Source organism: Oryza glaberrima, chromosome 4 (genome assembly GCF_000147395.1).
Source record: "Oryza glaberrima chromosome 4, OglaRS2, whole genome shotgun sequence".
NCBI lineage: Eukaryota > Viridiplantae > Streptophyta > Magnoliopsida > Poales > Poaceae > Oryza > Oryza glaberrima.
This window is the reverse complement of record NC_068329.1, coordinates 22,377,795-22,399,253: the sequence shown is the minus strand read 5'-3', so window position 1 is coordinate 22,399,253 and position 21,459 is coordinate 22,377,795. Positions and strand designations below refer to the sequence as shown.

Genomic DNA, 21,459 nt, shown 5'->3' with positions numbered 1-21,459 from the left:
GCCCCAGCACCCTGTGGCCCGTCTTTTCTCAGGTTCCCAACCCTCTCCCTCAGGCGCACGTTTTTTCAAACTATTACTTAAAAAAAATTATATTGAACTTTTTTAAAATAATAGCTACTCCGTTTTTCGTGTAAGGGGCATTTGTTCCCAAACAAACCTAAAGAGTGTTTAAGAGAAGATAGGAGAATACTACTACGTCCCATTTTAAACGTAATCACGAGTTTCTGTATCCAACTTTTCATCCATCTTATTTAAAAATCTTTTAAAAAATAAAAAAACATAAGTCACCCTAAAAATATTATTCATATTTTATCATTTAATAACAACAAAAATATTAATCATAAAAATGATTTAAATAAAACGAACGACCAAAAATCAGTGTGTTTTCATCTCAATCTTCCGCTGCCGAACAGATGGATTGAGACGAAAACAAACTAGCTAGTTGAGTAGTTAAGGCACTTTTTTTTGTTGTGCTATCCATTTGTTCATGTACATGGCAACATGCTCTAATGTCTTGTTTGATACTGCCTAGACTAATGCTAAATTCTAGTGCAATGAATGTTGCAAAATGCCATAATGATATGATGATTAGTGCGTTCATCCACTACATGGAAAAAATGAGGACCAGACCAGGGGTGGTGTGGTGATTGTTGTTCAGAGCATGGCATCAATCATATCAAAATCCTATCATCATCAAATGAGCAGAAAACTATACAGTTAACTGAAGAACATGACAAGAAATGGAAGGCAATCTGCAATTCTGCAGACAACATCTGATCATCATCATCATCACTCAGCTTTAGCTACTACATCCAGTAGCCCTCCATGGAGCAATCTTCGGAAGGATGGCCGCCATGCTCGCTCATGCTCCCCCTCAGCCTGTAGAAGTTCCTCCCCCTGCTGGCCCTCAGCGGGCCGGACCAGTCGTACGCCGCCAGCGACTCGATCTTGTCCAGCACCAGGCTCGACGTCGACCGCTGCCGCCGCGCCGACGACGACGACGTCCCCGCCGCCCCGTCGGCCGGGTCCGAGCTGTAGTCCATCGTCGTCGGGCGGGCCGGAGCCCGCGGGAACGCCAGCCTGCGCGACGCCGGCGGCGGCGTCGCGGCGAAGTCGTGGCTCCACGAGCGGTTGTTCCACGGCGACGACGCCTCCTCGTCCTCGTACTCCTCGCCGCCACCGCCGCCGAACGAGCCGCTGGTGCAGGTCTCGTCGTTGTTGCCGTTGTAGATGAGCTTCAGGGCCTGCACGACCTCGCCCATGAACGGCCGGTGCGACGCCTCGACGTGCACGCACATGGACGCGATGGCCGCCGCCTTGGCCAGCTTCTCGAAGCCGTAGCTCGCCGCCGGCATCGACGGGTCGACCAGCTGCTGGAGGCCGTCCCGGTCGGTGAGGAGGGGGCGCGCCCAGGTGACGAGGTTCTCCGACCCCGGCGGCTGCGTCATGTCCACCGGCTTCCTCCCCGAGAGGAGCTCCAGCAGCACGACACCGTAGCTGTACACGTCGCTTTTCACCAGGAGATGCCCGGTCATCGCATACTCCGGGGCAACGTACCTGAAGACCATGACAAAAAGAAATCGATCAAAAGTTAAACTTTCTTTTCAGCTTATTATTCACAATATCATCGCCGTTAATTATTTGCTAATACGATTTCTCAGAAAGCTTTCGTCTATTGTATTGTTTAGATCACAGCTTTATTAATTATTAATTTATTTATTGAAATATTTAATTTATCACTACAATCAAGATTTGTAAAATCAAATGTGTTTTTGATTGTTATTCTGTGATGAACAATTGGCATTGACGTTTATTGGTTTTGATATTTGAAATTTATTTACGAAGTGATTTTGAAGATGATTGGATTTCACAGGTGATCTGCTGTGTTTTGGGTCCGGTCAGACCGGGCAATGTGTGCCGGTCGGACCGGTGATGATTGAGCAGTCAGACCGGCCAGCCCGCGGTCTGGCCGGCCGACACTGTGTCAGTTTTAGTTTGTTTGTTTGGATATCCGTGATTGTTTCATGGTTATGGCTTCTAGAAGGATACTATGCGTATGTAACACTGTTGTTTGCTACTAATGAGTCAAGTTGGGGATAGCTTGGTCTCGGAATATGGTTTCTTTGTTAGTTTCATGTGTAGGTGACTCGATGCCTCGAGAGAGTCAAGTTGGACCAGGAGTCGACTTGGTGGCAAGGCGATGTCCATGGTGGTCAGATATCATACGGGATACTAAGGCTAGAGTTCAATGCACGTGGTTGGTAAAGATTCCATATGGCATACGATGGAGGTATTGTGTGCGTATGGGATGCGGAGTCGAATTTGAAAGGAATCCAAATTTGGTATGATTGGTTATGTAAAGTTTGTTTCTTGTACTAGAGGGTTTCCTAAGGTGATTAGGACTTCTAATATGAGTTTGGTTCGTGGCTTTAGGCTGCCTACCTTGGGTATAAATAGAGAGGGAGTGTGAGGTTTCCCGGTATCGCTGTTGAGAGCAATTGAGTTGATAGTTTAGTTAGGGTTTCGAGTTTAGTCGAAATTTTTGTAAGGAGTGTTGTTGGTGCACTTTGTAAACACAGAGAGAAGCAATAAAGTTGTCATCTACTTTAAGAGTTCTTCGATTTGTGTTTCATCAGGTTCGGCGGTCTAACCGACGACATAGCGGCGGTCAGACCGACGGAGGAGAGGCAGTCAGACCGGCTACGACTTCAGGCGCGGCAGGCAATCTTCAGGCTTTTGAACCGGGCGATCAACACCGTTCAGACCAGCGGCACAAGCGCAGTCAGACCGGCGGATCAACCTCGTTCAGTCCGATCTACATCGAATTTGAGGGTAACTTTTATTTTCGCTAAAAGTTTGGGTTTTGGGGTATACCAACCATTCACCCCCGCCCCCCCTCTGGTTGGCTTAGTTCTTGTGATTCGATCCTACAAGATTGATAATCTACTGTGGTGTACTAGTGTATGACTAAATTATCTTCTTCCTTTTTCTCCTTACAAATTTAGTGTGTTTTGGGGTGATATAATAGCCACAGGTGAATATGGTAAGAATGCGACTTACCCAAAAGTCCCCATGACCTGAGTAGAAATATGGTCCATTCCTTCTGAGGCTTCCTTTGCCAACCCGAAATCCGCAACCTTAGGAGTGAAATCATTTTCCAAAAGAACGTTGCTGGCCTTGAAATCACGGTGTATAACATGGGGATTGGCATCCTCATGTAGGTAGGCCAGACCCCTTGCTGCACCAAGGGCTATTTTCATTCTAGTATCAAAATCAAGTGGGCCGTATATTTTATCAGAACCTGAAACATCAAAACAGAAGTAAATATGCAGATCACAACAATGTATAATGAAGCATAGGAAAGTGCTGAAAATGTACCAAAGATTCTTATATGCCAATGGTGTAGACTAAATAAGTGTACATACCGTGCAGATGAGACTCCACACTTCCGTTTGGAACAAGCTCAAACACCAAGCACCTTGTGCTCCGTTCAATGCATATACCGATCAGCTTGACAAGATTACGATGATGCAAACGACTTAGCATCTCAACCTCGGCAATAAACTCACGATCTCTGTTTTGATGTTTTCTTGTAAGCAATTTGACTGCAACATCAACTTCATCATCAATTGTACCTCGATAAACACGGCCATACCCTCCTTCACCTATTATTTTGCTGAAGCTGAAGTTTTCTGTGGCCTTTTCAAGCTCAGAAATAGAGAATGTCTTAACTGTAGGTGGGCATGTTGCAATTGTTGAAACAAAAGATGCCGTCGAGCTGGTCATACTGGAGAATGATGACCTCATACCTGAAACAGAAACAAGATGTTATACAAACAGCAAGGGAATTACACAGTCAAAAAGTAAGGTTTTACTATTCATGTTGAATCACACAAAAAAAGGGCCAAAATTGAACTTGCAAATTAACATTATCTGCATTCTCGAATAACTGATACTGGAACTATTTATTTTCAAACTTTGACCACTTCTTCCTTTAGCAAAAAATAAAATAAAATAAAATAAATACTTGAAAATATGTTATATTGTCGAAGTGTGTGGCATCACAAGTATAAACATACAAATTTCATTCATCGTAATCTCATAGTTTAAAAGTAATTTGTGATCAAAGTGAGATGCCAATAGTCAACAGTTCAACAGTATTAGTTATTCGAGAACAGAGGGTGTCTAAATGCAAAATGGATATAACAGGACATATTATAACGGTAGCATATGTACCAGGACTGCCAAAAGTTACCTGTTTTTCTTGTGGCTGACGAATTCGAAACACGACCAGTGCCACGAGACTTTTCAAATCCTTTATATTTCCATATGATGCAAATGCCAAAGCTCATTAATACAAGCACAACAGCTGATAATGCAATTATGGCAACACTTTTAGAGTTAATCTTCTGATGTCTTCTATTGTGTACATTTGCACTAAAGGGGTATTGGCTACTGCTTATTGGGCCCAAGGATCCTGGAACACTAGGGACCAAAGAAGGCAGGCCTGCAAAATTTCTATGATTACATACAGCAATACTGGGAATTATACTATTGAAGTTGATGTCAACAAAAAAATATGTCACTCACCAGGATAATGAACATATATTACGTTATAATCACCAAATATGGACGAGTTTATTGGCACCTTCTTTTGCAAAAATCTGTTGCTAGTCAGTAAGGCTGAAGTCCTATCAAACTTCTGACCTAGTGGCACCAAATCAACGGTGACAGTAGTTTTTTCAGGATCTTGAAGACTACTCCCAGCACCCATTATCCGAACTTGACTCTGTTTCAGAAATGTTCCTGCTGCAATCTCAATTTCTAACTCATCAATTCTTGGAAACAACTGATATGGTGCTACTACAAGATCAAGTTGAATTTGCATGGGATATACGCAGCCACAGGGGGAACCGATTGGAGTAGATGTGAGTGGAGCAGTACAGGAAATCCCACTGCAATCTGTTACATTGCAGGCACAAACGCGTCTATTATTGTTGTGTCCTTCAGTGCTAACAATACTAAGATTTGCAATCTCAATTGGTCAGTAGAGAAAAGTAGAACCTTGTCTTTCTGATGATGATGATGGTGGTAGTGGTGGGGCAACATGAGGCCTTTTCCTGTGATGCCTAGGCACTGGGTGTCTAATACCAGGTCCTGAGAACCAAAATGATCGACAAAATTACAAGACGGTTCAAGACAACAAGAAAATCATTGAATGTAAGAATACTGATGAAATAAATATTTAAGTTTGCAGAACATGTTACACCTGAATTACTATTTAAGTGTACAAATTTCAACAGTATTTCTACTTACGGTGAGTTTCAGGGGCTGGAGCTGGAGCTGGAGCCGGAGCTGGAGCTGGGGCAGGAAGAGAATGCCGATGTGCTCTACTCCATAACCCAAGTAAGTACGACGCGATAGTTGTTGAGCTTGCCGTTCCCAGTGGCACTGCAAGGATATTGACCCAAAAAAAAAATGCTGTTCATATGATACATAACATCTGTATACTCTTAACTATTACTTCAGCATAACTACAATGAACATATGTTTCATGGAGTGGAAACTGGAATACTAATGCAGTAACTCACACGGTTTTGCACGCCACTGTATATATTTTTTTTTAGATAATGGAATTCATTCCGGCCTTTGTTTTGAAGAAACTACAGCCAAATATTACAGATAATGCAGGACGAATGAGTGCGAATTACTACAAAATTACAGTTTGATTAAAAACAAGAAAATTACTATAGATGAGCAATGCAGAGTGCAACGAAAACTATGTGTCTGCAAGATTGCAAGACGAGAACAGAACAGCAGGAACCTCGCCAAAAACCTTGACCACTAATCGAGCATTGCACCAAAAGCTTGTTAACTTTTTCGGTTCAATACAACAGAAAGGCAAATGCACACCAACCACTACAGCTGGTGCAGTACTGAAACGCGGTGGGTTTAAGCCGGCAAATCAAGCGTAGTAAAAGCCCACCGAAAATCGCTGCGGGCAGCGCCAATGCAGCAAATTTTTAACAACAGATTTGCATAAAAATTCCAAACTTTCTCAGACTCGGCATGGGTTGATTCAAGAAAGGGAAAGAGAGGAGAATCAAAAGGAGAAAATTGACGGGAATCTACGCCATGTCCACGCCTACTGGATTCAGATGCCGATGCGCTCGGACGAATCACAGGAGGAACAGCTCCATGAAGCAAAGGCGAAACCATCTTTCAACAACCCCTGGGGAACGTGCCACGCAAGCCAGCCAGCCATGACCGCTCTTCTTCCAGGCCGGCGATCCCATTGCAACGAAACAAACCAGACAACAATCCACTCCGCATTGCAACCTCAAACCCCGAAGAAATCGCCCGCCCGGCCGGGCAAGAAGAACAGCGGGTAGAAAGAAAAAAAAAAGAAAAGACACACACAATCTTGAAGGAACATACCATACACGGCGAGAGCGAGGAGGAGCAGCGCCGCTCGCCGCGGCGGCATCTCGGTGCCCTGGGTCCGGAGTGGGCGGGACGGGGCGGGGCTCAAGGCGCGGCCATGTGGGGCCCGACGGGGGGATCCCCGGTCCGCGCCTTCTTCCTTCTTCTTCCTCGCGCTCTCTGCTTGGCGAGGGAGCTGAGGCTGCTGGCTGCTGTACTGCTGTGCCTTTCTTCCAAGGTTTTTTTTTTTACTTCTTCTTCTCTTTTTTGGTTCCTTGTATTGAAGTGATGACGCTGGTCCCGAGGAGGGAGCATTAATTGGCGGGTGGGAGATACATCTGGGTCTTTGAAACCTTTTTCTCCCAAGTGTGTCTTCGGGTTATTTTTTTGTTTCTGTATTTTTTTTTCCTTCATCCGTGCATAACATGTATTTTTCTCCAAGTGTACTGTAGTATACTTCGGGAAGTAACTGACAGTAACATGTGTCGTGTGAGTGATGCACCCTTTTCACACAAAATTTTCCTTTTCTTGCTTTGTACAGTATGTTTCCATTTCGTGCTGCTATCTGTGTTGTGTTATCAAGCCAAATACTCCCTCCGTTTTTTAATAGATGACGCCGTTAACTTTTTCTTATGTGTTTAATCATTCGTCTTATTCAAAACTAGCATGATGGCCCACGCAGATTGCACAACTAGCATCATTATATTTTCTCTCATATAATAGCATATATGTTTTCTCATTATATTATTAAAATATATTACAATGATAATATAATTTTAAATTTTACAATAACTTTACGAAACTATTAATGTGTAATATTCAATTTGTATTTTATATACGTGTTAGTTATTAATTATTTTTAATATCAAATTTTAGTTATTTGTAAATTATATATATATTTCTATATGGACTCTAGACTCGTCTTTTAATATATTTTTTAATTCTGGATTTTTATTATTTCTAATTGTTTTCCTATGTGGACTATAAACTCATCTTTCAATATTCTTTAATTTTTAATTTCAAATTTCAGTTACTTCTAAATTGTATTCCTATATTGTATTTAAACTCTTCTTCCCATGTTTTTCTTAATTTTGAATTTTAGGTATTTGTAAAATGTATTTTTATATGGACTCTAAACACTACTTTTCATTTTATTATGTTTATTCTGAATTTTAGTTAGTTTTAAATTTATATATGGACTCTAGACTCTACTTCTAATATTCCTTATTTTTTAATTCCGAATTTCTATTTTTTTTCTTAATTGTATTTCTATATGAACTCTATACTCTACTTCTAATATTCCTTATTTTTAATTCCGAATTTCTATTATTTCCTAATTGTATTTCTATATGGACTCTATACTCTACTTCTAATATTCCTTATTTTTAATTCCAAATTTCAGTTATTTCATAATTGTATTTCTATATATATGAACTCTAGTCTCCTCCTCTAATATTCCTTATTTTTAATTCCGAATTTCAGTTATTTCATAATTGTATTTCTATATGGCCTCTAGTCTCCTCTTCTAATATTCCTTATTTTTTAATTCCGAATTTCAACTATTTCTAAATTGTATTTCTACATAGACTCTAGTCTCCTATTCTAATATTACTTATTTTTTAATTCCGAATTTCAGCTATTTATAAATTGTATTTCTACATAGACTCTAGTCTCCTATTCTAATATTACTTATTTTTTAATTCCGAATTTCAGCTATTTCTAAATTGTATTTCTATATGAACTATGTTTTTTCTTTTTCTTCGATTAATGTAAGAATTTGTAGGACATGAGAGCGAACGTGGAGGCTCCTTTTTCTATTCCTTTAATAATATAATAGATTTTTATACAAATGTATAAGATATAAATCACACTTAAAGTATTATGATTGATAAAACAACTCATAAAAAAATAAATTAAAATTACGTAAATTTTTTGAATAAGACGAATGGTCAAACATATAAGAAAAAGTCAACGGCCGTTATCTATTAAAAAAATGAAGGTAGTAGATTATTGATGGCTACTCCACGTGACATTTTCGCGGTAATGAGACCCCTCTGAGTCAATGACTAAAGTGCGGTAAATCATGAAATCCCCTAAACACTACTTGCAGTATGCAGGAACAAAATTGATCACTCCATGTTGTAGCCCACATTGCAACGTACACTCTGGTTCATATTAAAATTCGTTTGACTTTTCATAGTTAAATATGTTTAAGTTTAACTGAGTTTATAGATAAATACTTAATAGAGTATAGTGGTGCTTTCAACACAAAATAAATATATTATTAAAACATATTCAATGGTAGATTTAATAAAAAAAACTAGTTTCATATTTTAGATGTTGTTAATTTTTTCTATAGAGTTGATCAAACTTAACACATTTTGACTGAGAAAAAGTCAAACGACTTGTAACATGGAACGGAGGGAGTGGTAGGGAGTTATATTTTGCTATTTGGCTGCATATATTTCAAAAAGGGGTCTATTTTAAGGAAGTGATTTTTCTTTGTATAATTTTAAAAGAGTATTGATGTACAATTACTTCAAAATAGATACGAGTCTTTGAGTTGTCATAGGGTGTTGACGATGGGTGCATGTCAACCCGTACTTAACGGTTCTACTCCCTCCGTCCCAAAAATATAGTAACCTTGTACTGGATGGGGGCACATTCTAGTACAACAAATCTAGTATGTGTCCCATCCAGTACAAGATTGCTAAATTTTGGGACAGAGGGAGTACTTCAACTAAAACTAGTAAATTATTTTGAACTCTACAACTAAAACTTACTTTTCTGATTTCATAATCTTGATGGTTTGATCAATAACACGGTGCTCAAAACATATCTTTAACAGTATTTTTCTATTATGATATTAAAAAATGAATTTTTAACTTTATTAAAAAAATTAAGACTAATCCATATATCAGGTTCTAGTGTTTTTAAACTGAATAATTTAAAAGTAATTAATGTTTTAAGTTTAATTTATTTGATTTTTAACCTTGCTGAAAACGTGAATCAGGTAACCTGAGAAATGGGCCAATCGTTACTAGCGCAAACTGCAGAACTGCAGACGCTGTGTGTGACGGGCTGACGACTGGGTGACGCCACACGGTGGCCGTAGAGCAAAGATTACGTACAAGCTTTCACGGGAGACAAACAAAATTCAGCGGTGCCGCCCGTGCTGGCAGTCAGGGCAGTGGCAACTAAAATTCCATCGTGCCATCCAGCCGGCTGCCCGGCCGATGCATACACCGCAGACCAGAGAGGAGTAAGCTTAAAGGAAGAGCATGAAAATCCCCAGGCCCACCACCTCATCCATTGGCACAAAGCTGGTAAAAAGGGCAATAAATTTTGATCATCTTTCGGTTACACCAAAACATAGCCACATTACTAGGAGGAGTAGATATGAGTATATCTACAACAAAGGCTGTGTTTTAGTTTTTAAAATTGGGGAGAAGTTTAGAAAAAGTTGATAGTTTAGAAAAAAAAAAGGTTGAGAATTTATGTGTGTAGAAAAATTTTGGATGTGACGTGATGTGATGGAAAATTAGAAGTTTGGTGTGAACTAAACATGGCCAAAGTAGAGTACTACTACTCCGAAGTTAGCATGAACATGAACTGTGAGCATAAATGTAATTCTGATGTTCACTTGACCTACGACTAGTTATGACTTTTGTGACCCTACATTGGTCGAATTCCACAACTGCCATCTCTTCTTAACTCTGGATTTCACCATGCTGCTTAACACTTCAATAACTTCTGAAATTCTGAATCTCCATCTTCCGTTCCCCTTTCTTAGACAGATCGCCTTCTTAACTCTGAATTTCACCGTGCTGTACTCTGGTCTCTGAGTTGCCTTCTTCTATTCTCCCTGCTTTTCTCTTAGACAGATCGGCAACATGACTACATGTCGAGGAACACACCGGCAACCTGAGTGAATGACAGGCCAAGAAAAGCATTACGCGTCACCGTCACCGGTTATTGCCGCTAGTGACCTGTACTGTGCTGCCTGTGCATTTGTACGTAGCCAGTAGCCTCGTCCCTTAGGGTGTGTTTAGTTCACGCTAAAATTGAAAGTTTGATTGAAATTAAAATGATGTGACGAAAAAATTAAAAGTTTATGTGTGTATAAAAGTTTTAATGTGATGCAAAAGTTGAAAGTTTGAAGAAAAAAATTTGAAACTAAACTCGGCCTTAACTGAAATGCAGGAGATAATAGAGCTTGAGTATATATGCAACTACCGCCGTCGACCGCTCCGATATCTCGTCTGCGAAAAGGCTATGTTTAGTTTTACGTTAAAATTGAAAGTTTGACTAAAATTGAAAATTTAAGAAAAAAAAGTTAGAAGTTTTTATGTGTGTAGAAAAATTTTGATGCGATGAAAAGGTTAAATGTTTAAAGAAAAAGTTAGCAACTAAACTCAGCCAAAGCAAGCAATTCGATAGAAAAACAAGGAAAGAAAGGAAGCAATCGACGATCAAAGGCGTTGCGTCGTCGATGGGATGGTTGGATTACAAGGCAGGAAATGCGTGTTTTTTTTTTTTTTTGGTTCGTCTTCACTTCTTCCTCGGTCCATCTCGCCGCCCGCGGATGCGGATTAAATTGCAAGTGGGACACGGGCGGTGGCCGCGCTGCTCGCGATCAGGACAAAAGGCAATTTCCAGTGGATTTGTACGGCAGCAAGCTAGATTTGCTTGCCTACGGGGATGCGGATAATTCACAGCTTATGTTTCTGTCGAAATTGGGCGAGGTAGCTGTTATTCAAGAAAAAAAAGAACAGATGTTCAGATATCAGGGCTGTGTTTAGATCTAAACTTTTAACTTTTTTCATCACATCAACATGTCATACACACACAACTTTTCAATCACATCGTACCAATTTCAACCCAAACTTCTAACTTTAGAAGCAACTAAACACAGCCCAGAATAGCAATCAGGTCATTGCCTATCGTCCATAAATTTTCGCTTTCGATAAAGTGTTTTTAGATCGTTCGTTGTGCCAACCAACTTCTGATAAAGTGCCATCCCATGGTACAAGGTGCCAATCAGTCAGTTTCGGATGGTTTCCGGCAGTGCGATCCCTAGTTAAACGCGTCGCATCATCGTCATGATTTCTTGAGAGGATCGAAAACAATTTTGGCTTTACGCATTGAACTCTGAACCTCCGAGAGCACTTCAACCGCAACAAAATCACCAAACGATCGATCGTTCATCACCGGGTTGGATTGATCATCATTTGATACACTAATATGGAATCAGTCTCCTACTACCGTTTACCAGTAGCGAGTGGATTAAACGGCCAGATCAAGATGGCCAGCGCTGGGAGCTCAAGTACAAAACGCAGCGTCATGTGAGGCCTTAATTGCTGTAGGCCATCACACGCTTCTGTTGCCGTTTCGTTATGAAGTCATCTTGCACAGACACGTAGACCATGGCAGCGGTGAAAGATGCCACAAGTTTACCCACTGTAGCATCCCAGGCCAGCATGAATGCATGATATGTGAATCATCAGGATCAAAGTACAGTGGCTGTAGCAACTAGCAACTGCGACTTTTAGCGGTTGCTTTAGCCACCGTTGGATCTTGGTTGTATGGTGCAGATCTTGCTTGTACTGCTCATGAAAGTAGCCAACACTGCAAACATGTACCGTGGCAATTACTGTTTGTTTCCACTGTGGGCACAGATATCTCCTTTTATTTGCTCGATCCAATGCCTTAAGGTGCAGTTGCTATATGCCTGCATCAACCGTATCGATCTTGTATGTACTAGTACTCCGTATATATCTGTCTCTATATAGCAGACTAAGGGTCCGTTTACAAATGTTGATATAAGATGAAGGGAAAGAATCTAAATACTTCCTAAACTTTAGATGGAAGATCGTCTAACACCCTGAGCTTTGAAATCGGACATCCAACCCTCTAAAGTTTGAACTTTGTCATACTATCCACTTGCCCTTAAAATAGTTTTGGATGGTGGTTTTGCACATATCATAAGCTTAAACAAACAACTTTAAATAACTAATATAACATATTTATATATCATCAGTTGTCAGTCATCGATTTATCTTTATACAGTCATATCTTACTATTATTGTGTAGGTGTTTGTTTTTCAGTGAGAGCTAATAAGAAGTAAAAAGAAATATTTAAGTCATATTTTTAAGTGTAAGCCATAATCAGAAAGTTTTACACGTCAATTCATTAGAAGATGAAATACTCATACTCTCCTACTAGAATGTTTTTAGAAAATACTCCTATTATAAGTTTTAGGGGGTGTTTAGATCAGGGATGGTTTTAGCGTGTCACATCGGGTATTATATAGGGTGTCGCATGGAGTGTTCGGACACTAATAAAAAAACTAATTATATAATCCATCAGTAAACCACGAGACGAATTTATTAAGCCTAATTAATATATCATTAGTAAATATTTATTGTAGCACTACATTGTCAAATCATGGAACAATTAAGCTTAAAAGATTCGTCTCACGAATTAGTCATAATCTATATAATTAGTTATTTTTTAGCCTATATTTAATACTACGTACATGTGTTCAAACGTTCGATGTGACAGGGTGAAAGTCCTCGGAAAAAACACACGGGGCATCAGTTGTACTGTCTGCAATAGGGACGCTCCAACACTGGTGATGAACACATCTTTGAGGACATTGAATTCCTGGACCTGGAGGCTGATGCAGAGCCAAGGTCTGACCTGTGGTTGGCAGATTTGCAGAAACGGTTGCCGAAGGAAGGGAACTTGCAAGAGGAGGAGGGATAGGTCTATGTGTGGAAAATGAGCATGGATAAGCAGCTGAGGACAAAGGCTGGAAGAGTACTGCCAACCATTTATGCTCATTGATACAGTCTGCTTGTACGAATTGAAGTTGCTCTGCAAGTTTCTGAAGAGAGCCAATAGCCCAAGACTACCACACACAAGAGCCAAACGCTGCTCTGAAAATTTCTGAAAGGAGATGACTAGTACAGCTGATTGACACACACAACAGGATGAAGATTAAGATTTTCGTGGCACATTTTTCAAACTGCTAAACGATGCGTTTCGTGCGAAAACTTTCTGTATGAAAGTTGCTATAAAATATCATATTAATCTATTTTTAAAGTTTGTAATAATTAAAACTCAATCAACATACGTTAATATCACCTCGTTTTTGCGTAAAAAACTTAATTTTCATCTTCATCTTTAGGAGAAAAGAACATCACCGCATAGTCCCAGGCCTATTATTGCACAGAGGTTGCTGTGCTTCTCAACGATTGCCAGAAGAGATCTTCAGAAAGACCCCAAAGTCTAGAAACTCTTCCAAACATAAGCTAAGGATGTGTTTTTATTTGAGTGTAATGTTTTTAAAGGATATGAACGCACATTTAAAGTATTAAACGTAGACTAATAACAAAACAAATTACAAATTCCGTATGTAAACTGCGAGATGAATTTATTAAGTCTAATTAATCTGTCATTAGCAAATGTTTGTTATAGCATCATATTGTCAAATCATGGCGTAATTAGGCTTAAAAGATTCGTCTCGCAATTTACATGCAAACTGTGCAATTGGTTTTTTTTCCATATTTAATGTCCCATGCATGTGTCCAAACATTTGATATGATGTTTTTGGCTAAAATTTTTTAGATCTAAACCAGGCCTAAATGATACTTGTGATGGAAAATGCATCAAGTTTATTCGCAGATAACAGAGGAACATGCATGAAGATGAAGTGCACATTTCAAGAGGCAGGGAAAATATCAGACTGTACTTTCATCCTACTGAAGTCAGGGTGTGTTTAGTTCACGTCAAAATTAAAAGTTTGGTTAAAATTGAAATGATGTGACTGAAAAGTTAAAAGTTTGTGTGTATAGGAAAGTTTTAATGTGATGAAAAAGTTAAAAGTTTAAAAAAAAGTTTAGAACTAAACTCGGCCTTACCTGATCTTCAGAAAGACCCCGAAGTCTAGAGATGAAAATCTTCTAAACATAAGTCAAGGATCACAATGCGATGAAGAATGCATCAAGTTTATTCACAGATAACAGATTGATGAACAAGCATGAAGATGAAGTGCACATTTCAAGAGGCATGGAAAATATCAGACTGTACTTTCATCCTTCTGAAGTTAGCTGATCTGTAGGAAACTAGGAACATCTTAAGGTTTTGATTGGAATTAGGATTAGTCCTAGCTTAGCTGTCATCAGTGGCATTACAACAGAAGCACAGAACAACAACCGTGGAACTGCAGCATTGGCACCTAGTACTGCAAAGTCTGTCGAAGATATTATCAGCGACACCTGTATAACAAAAGCGTGGCACATGAGACATGGATACATTCGCGCATTAGATGCGATGTCGACCAGTCAACCATGTCGATGATATAAACTATAGAGATGAATTTATAGTATAAATACTTACAGATCGCATGAACTTCGTTATTAAAAAAATCGAGGTGGTCAGGTGCCACATTGCCAATGCTGCAACTCCAACTGTCAACATAAAACTATATTTATTTTTATGAAGTGTCTGAAAGTTCAAACATGCACATGTGCAGATGTCTAGTGATTTTATTATTATGCAAACTACTACAACCTGTATTTCAGTTTATCAAAATTATTCATCAAATTTGCCAACTGAGCTCCCCTTGCGGTAGAACATATCCATCGAAGTTCAAGTTGTAGTCTTAGTATAGGTGCTTTTGCATTTTTTTTCTAGGATTTAATCTGATGAGGTAGTATGCTGGTGCTTGCACTTTCTCGGAGACTTAATCTCCGGAGGCACTGAATGCACATAATATTTGGTGGTTAAGTTTATACCCATGTTAAACGAGGCTACTGTTCGAATTTGAGTGTATGTTAGGACTTAGATGCATAAAGTTAGTGTGTGCATATGTCAACTTAACTCGACAAAGGAAATAAGTCTTACATTTGACATAAACCCCTCGTTGGAGTACTTTGAGATTCGTTCAAATCCCCCCACGTTAACCCTCTTCCTTTTCTTCTTCCCTCCTCACCAATGCACGACATGCTCGACCTTAACGCCTCTTGTGCTATCACTTAGATGGAAGTGTCATTAATATTGGCAGAGCCCTCCCCCCTCTATTCCTTCTCAAGCCAGCAGATGCCCATGATCTGACATCTTCCCCATCTCCGGCTGCTCATAACCACCACCACCGACTACCGCTTCTTAACACAAGCTTGCTTTGCCCCTACCGCGCTCCTTTATCCCAATGGGCGCTGACATCGCCGTTGACGCCTCACTAGCATCCATTGTCCACCACCCACCCTTGGTCCACCACTTCCCATGATCATGCCTCTAAGACCGACGATCTCCTCCCTCTTCCCCAATCCCTACCCGAAATCTAATATGGACCCTAATCCGTCGATTCTAGTTCAGGGTGGCGCCAATGTCGACAAAGAAAAGGAGGTTGCTAAAGCAAGAGGAGAAGAATATAGAGCACAAATCACAAAGCACATCTTTTTTTATCTTAATCACGAAGCACATCTTTTGACCCTAAATCTGCAAGATTTGACGATAACCCCCAAAAAATATTCATAAAATTTTAGGTGGGTTTTCAGTTTTTTTTTTCAAGTGCAAGCAAGTAAGGCCTCAACCGTCAAGCATGGGAAAGCTAGAAAAGTTAAGGAAAACCCACTCAAAAGCCCAGGAACCCCAAAACCTGGCCCATCTCCCCGGTCCCCGACCTCGCCTCTCCTTCCTCCTCTGCTCCCACTCCGCCTCGCCGCCGCCTCCACCATGTACGGCGTCGGCGGCGGCGGCGGCGGCTTCAACGCACCCTACACGGCATCGGCCCGGCGGCGCAACCACGAGGACGACGAGGAGGAGGAGGAGGAGGAGGAGTCCGGCGAGGGGCGCGTCCTCGAGGCCTGGGAGCGCGCGTACGCGGACGACCGGTCATGGGAGGCGCTGCAGGAGGACGAGTCGGGCCTCCTCCGCCCGATCGACACCAAGACCCTCGTCCACGCGCAGTACCGCCGCCGCCTTCTCCTCCGCTCTGCCGCCTCCGCCGCCGCCCGCATCCAGAAGGGCCTCATCCGCTACCTCTACATCGTCATCGATCTCTCCCGGGTTCGTTCCCCCGTGCCTTCTCCTAAGCTTGTCCTCGGGTCAGTCACTCCGTCGAGCACTTGGTGAGTGCGGAGTTTTCCGTGAGCTCGGGTTAGGATCACTGGGGATGGCGGGCAATGCTGATCGTGCTAACCTCTCAGTGTTTGTTAAATGCAACACCTCGTGCCGAGGCTGATCTGGTGGTATTGCCCATGGCCTCAATTTGGTTCGTGTGAAATGTGGACTGGAGGCAGTATTGTTGAATCGGTGATCACTATGTAGTGCTTTTAGCTTGATTTCATATGCTAGCTATTTCAGTGACTAGCTGCGCAATCCTCTCCACTTCCACATCAAGGTTTGATGTTTGAGTTGATGATCTCATCACTCATGTATGATTTGCTAGCTTGTCTTCTTGCTTAGGTGTTCTGCTTTTAATCCCTGAGAGTGGGTGTTATAATCGGTGCATATCAGGGCAATACTGGAATCTAGCCATTTTTGTTTGCCATTGACCAGGGCCATAACCAGAGATTGAATGGGGGGTTTTCGCCAACCATTGAACGCAATGAAGTTCACAAACTAAAATGAAATTGTATATGGTTTGTATTAAAAATGGTTCTTCTACAATTATAATAGTTTGTTTTGTAAAGGAAAAAAATTCTTGTGCCAAAGGGTCTCCTGAGATCTGTGGTAAATAAAATTCTTTCTATAAATTACTGCACTATGACTCTTATGAGCAAGCTAAAAAGGAAAAGACATATTTCATACCCCATCCCTGTTAGGCTCATGCTAATAGCAATTTTCTCTTGGTTCTGTCCTATCTGAAAACTTCATAGGAATCGGAGGAGCGTGAGGTTTTTCATTATCAAGATTCTGAAGCGGTAAAGCGTTTTGGTTGATCGTCATTTGTTTTATGTCAAAGGAAAGGGGCACCGTACTGCATTACTGCTCCATACCATTTGACATTGTTGGAAAGTGTTTTCTGTTGATTTGAGAACACTACGTATATTTTGTGTATGCATTCATGTGGAAAAAGCCCTTTCTTCCTTTGGGTGATAGGTAGTAAATAAGATCCTCTTTGGCACAGCTCCAGATCTTAGATCCATGGTAGATTTGAAGTTTATAAATTAAATTATAATGGTTTAAAATTCTAAATTTCATTTGAAATGTGCACGAAATAATTTATTTAAATGTTATTAACGTAATCGTAGATCTAGATCCATGGATTTATGGAGCTAGAAATACCTAGCTCCAAGAAATCTTGGAGAGGGCCTATACCATTTATTTTAGCATATGTACATTTTCTTCTCACAAAGTAGGCTGCTCATGATTGTTCTGGTGATGAAGATATTTTTACTGCAAATTGATATGCTGCCCACGACTTCTTTTACTTCTTTGCATTCGGTTGTAATCTCCATTTATCCTGGTTGTATCTTTGATCATGTAGGCAGCTTCAGAGATGGATTATCGACCTAGTCGAATGGCTGTTGTTGCAAAATATGCTGAGGTATTCATAAGGGAATTTTTTGACCAGAATCCCTTGAGTCATGTGGGGATAGTGACAATGAAAGATGGGATTTCCCATCGACTTACAGAGATTGGAGGTAGTCCAGAATCACAGATTAAAGCATTGATGGGGAAGCTTGAGTGTTCTGGTGAATCATCTCTGCAGAATGCTCTAGAGCTTGTCCATGGTTATTTAGACCAGGTTCCTTCATATGGTCACAAGGAAGTATTATTTTTGTACTCGGCCCTGAATACCTGTGATCCTGGAGATATCATGGAGACAATAGCAAAATGCAAGAAATCCAAAATACGATGTTCGGTTATTGGGCTTGCTGCAGAGATTTTTATCTGCAAATATCTGTGTGAAGAGACTGGCGGATCCTACACAGTTGCACTGGATGAGGTCTTAAAATATGCTTTGTGTGTTTACCTTTCCTTATTCAGTTATTGTGAAGATAAATAATGCCTGTTTTATTTTGGCAGTCCCATTTCAAGGAATTGCTTCTGGAACATGCTCCTCCACCACCTGCAATTGCTGAGTATGCTGCAGCTAATTTGATTAAGATGGGTTTTCCGCAGAGAGGAGCAGAGGATCTTATCTCCATCTGCTCTTGTCACAAGAAAATAAAGTCGGGGGCTGAAGGTTACATATGTCCTAGATGCAAAGTCAATGTATGTGAGCTTCCAACAGAATGTCGAACTTGCGGGCTGACACTAGTTAGCTCTCCACATCTGGCAAGGTCCTATCATCATCTCTTCCCTGTACAACCATTTGATGAGGTGTCCTCCGTGCACCCAAATAGACTAGGTCAAAAGGGAGGACAAAAGTGTTACGGCTGCCAGCAAAGCTTTATTAACCCTGGTATGCAGTTCTTTAACACGTCTAACAGTACATGCTACCTTTTCAATGCATTTTCATACAAGGAAAGATATCCTTATTGTGCTACATATGTTGCAGTTGGTAGAAAAAAGAAGAGAAAATACATAATACAAAGCTTACATTTGTTTGTTATTACATGGCATCATGTTCTTCAATTACCAATCCTCATACTTCTCTTACATTTAATGTTTTTCACTGGTTTTTTTGCTAGATTATACTCCCTCTGTCCCATAAAAAACCAACATAGTACTAGATGTGGTATATCCTAGTACTATGAATCTGGACATACCTCTGTTTATATTCGTTGTACTAGAATGTGTTATATACAGTCCTAGGTTCGTTATTTTTTGAGACGGAGGGAGTACTTTGCAATTATCAGGTTTATTAATTATTTATCCAATATCCTTGCAGATAGTCAATCTAGCCTCCATGTTCGCTGTCCAAAATGCAACCAACACTTCTGCCTTGATTGCGACATTTACATCCATGAGAGCTTGCACAATTGCCCAGGTTGCGAGAGTCAGCGTAGTTCTTCATAGGGATGCCATTGTGGTGTTAATCTTTGTCTTTTTAACTCAAGAAGCTATCCGTTGCTGTAAGCTTTCTCGTACACTGACATTGGTAGGCGATGTTGTGAGGTAATCAAACAGTGTACAGATGATATAGTGCCCGGCCTCCATTTTGTTGACGCTTCCTGTTCATTTAGATGGAGTAGCTAGTTAAGCTATTTTGATACAGAGTACTGGTCAAAGAGTTGTTGAAGCCATAGCATTGTTGCTGAGGGGAGGTGTTAGAAATGTACAATGCGACTGAAAAGTGAAAACTTGTAACTCTTGCCGTTTTTCTGAGGCAAAGATGTATTCTTTCAGTGTCATAGTCATGCCCTGACATGCCATTTACGAGCAGAGGCTGTTCCTTTCTTTTTTTTCCCCCTTCCTCTCCTGATATGCCAATATGCTGGATATCGACGGCTCGACGCACGCACGCACCCGGCGTTTTCCGTTGCTGGTTGCTGACTGTAGAATCGTCAAGGTAAGCAGTTGCCTCGTGCAATTAACTGCACAATTTCAAAGCAGGCGGAGACGCAGAACGAAACGGCAAAACGCTGGAGAGAGCACGATGTTGCTGACCCAAGAGGCTGATGGCTTACGTTTTTTTGCTGCCTCGCAATTCGCTTCTGATGGGCGGAGTCAACACAGATGCTAACTCAGGGCTTTTTCGTTGTTCCCTTTCAGCTTTCCGGTGACGAGCAGTGGCGATCATCATGCATAATTACATATACGCAGCATATCCCTGGTTCCCTACACTCTGATGAAAGTGTGCTTCCTGTGGCTATCATGTCGACTTTGCTAAAGCGAATGGATGACAGGCAGCGGTGCCAGTGCTCCTTTTCACCAGTTGCACGGCCAAGTTGTGGGCACGACGAACTGCAGGCTGCTGCACCGTCCTGTGTGTTTTCAACTGTAGATCACTCGAGTCCACTTGAAAGAAACACAGGTGAGACAGCACGACGGCAACCGATCGACCACGGCCTTTTCCGAGCACTGCACAGTGTGCACACTCTATGGCGCTAAGCCCTTTTCGTGCCCTATGCTGCCTATACACAGTCACTTGCAACTTCCTTTCCTTCAACAGTACGGACGCCTCGCTCATATAAACACATATACGCACATCATATTTTTATAACAGTAAATTTTACAAAACTACATGTTTTATGGTTCAAGTTGTAGAAAACCACACATATTTTGACACTTGGCATTTAAGTACATATATTTTGGTAGTTTAGTTTCACAAAACCACACTATCGATGAATGGATTCACACGTGAGATGACGTGGTTGTTTTATCTAGATGATGACGTGGCATCCTATTAATTTCGTGGGATGGATGGTAATAGAATGCCATGTTCTCGTCCTAGTTGAAACAGTCACATCATCTCGCGGGTGAATTCATTCATTGATAGTGTGGTTTTGTGACACCACACTACCAAAATATATATACTTAAGTGCCAAGTGTCAAAATGTTTATGGTTTTCTACAACTTAAACTACAAGACGTGTAGTTTTATGAAATTTACTCTTTTTATAAACATCTCTAAAGATTAGATCGGTATATATTTAATTTAAGATTAACAAAGTTATCATAGACATATCTCTCTATCATATTTCAAAGTTACCATAGACATATATCATGTGTCGATATATATAGTATTATCTACCACTAAAAGAATTAACTAGCTATAAATATTAATAACCGTGTTAAGTTTATAATTTAAATCCGGATCGACAAACTCAAACCACAAGGTCGAACTGAGTTCGCCGCTTGCAACTTTCTGACGATGTGGTCCGGCACCGGCTGGGCATCGCATCGAGCTCGTGCAATGATACTGACCCCATGATGGGATTTGCTTGCTTTGGCTTGGAGAGACAACGACATGATTGCCATCATGCTAGTTGCTCCTGAGCTGCAGCCTCTGTACTATGGACACCAAACATTTTTATTACTCGTATCTCTGAACCAAGCAAACATTCAGAACCCAGAAAAAGGCAGTGGTGAATTTCCTTGCATCAAATGGCTGAAAAGTTCGCATCAAAGTTTGGT

The 21,459-nt window shown here is 40.7% G+C and overlaps 2 protein-coding genes across 2 annotated transcripts; one reads left to right on the top strand and one right to left on the bottom strand.

Moving 5' to 3' along the window:
- Positions 1 to 236: 236 nt before the first annotated feature.
- On the bottom strand, positions 237 to 6,736 carry LOC127772008 (receptor-like serine/threonine-protein kinase ALE2). The gene is made up of 8 exons (XM_052297978.1): positions 6,439 to 6,736; positions 5,317 to 5,451; positions 5,065 to 5,157; positions 4,591 to 4,962; positions 4,256 to 4,507; positions 3,426 to 3,809; positions 3,061 to 3,301; positions 237 to 1,557 (listed from the first exon to the last, which is right to left on the bottom strand). The coding sequence occupies exons 1-8, from the start codon at positions 6,485 to 6,487 to the stop codon at positions 807 to 809; spliced, it is 2,277 nt and encodes a 758-aa protein (XP_052153938.1). The 5' UTR covers positions 6,488 to 6,736; the 3' UTR covers positions 237 to 806.
- Positions 6,737 to 16,088: 9,352 nt separating this feature from the next.
- On the top strand, positions 16,089 to 19,734 carry LOC127772192 (general transcription factor IIH subunit 2). Its single transcript, XM_052298196.1, has 4 exons — positions 16,089 to 16,498; positions 17,922 to 18,383; positions 18,464 to 18,842; positions 19,272 to 19,734. Exons 1-4 carry the CDS (start codon positions 16,166 to 16,168, stop codon positions 19,397 to 19,399), a joined length of 1,302 nt encoding a protein of 433 aa, XP_052154156.1. The 5' UTR covers positions 16,089 to 16,165; the 3' UTR covers positions 19,400 to 19,734.
- Positions 19,735 to 21,459: the final 1,725 nt, after the last annotated feature.

Excerpts from the sequence above, each read along its gene's own strand:
- LOC127772192 (XM_052298196.1), top strand. The coding sequence starts at position 16,166 with ATGTACGGCGTCGGCGGCGGCGGCGGCGGCTTCAACGCACCCTACACG. Across the intron at positions 16,499-17,921 it reads TCGTCATCGATCTCTCCCGG|GCAGCTTCAGAGATGGATTA; the intron begins GTTCGTTCCCCC and ends TTGATCATGTAG. Across the intron at positions 18,384-18,463 it reads ACACAGTTGCACTGGATGAG|TCCCATTTCAAGGAATTGCT; the intron begins GTCTTAAAATAT and ends TTATTTTGGCAG.
- LOC127772008 (XM_052297978.1), bottom strand. The coding sequence starts at position 6,487 with ATGCCGCCGCGGCGAGCGGCGCTGCTCCTCCTCGCTCTCGCCGTGTAT. Across the intron at positions 4,963-5,064 it reads ATCATCATCAGAAAGACAAG|ATTGCAGTGGGATTTCCTGT; the intron begins GTTCTACTTTTC and ends GCAATGTAACAG. Across the intron at positions 4,508-4,590 it reads AATATATGTTCATTATCCTG|GCCTGCCTTCTTTGGTCCCT; the intron begins GTGAGTGACATA and ends GAAATTTTGCAG.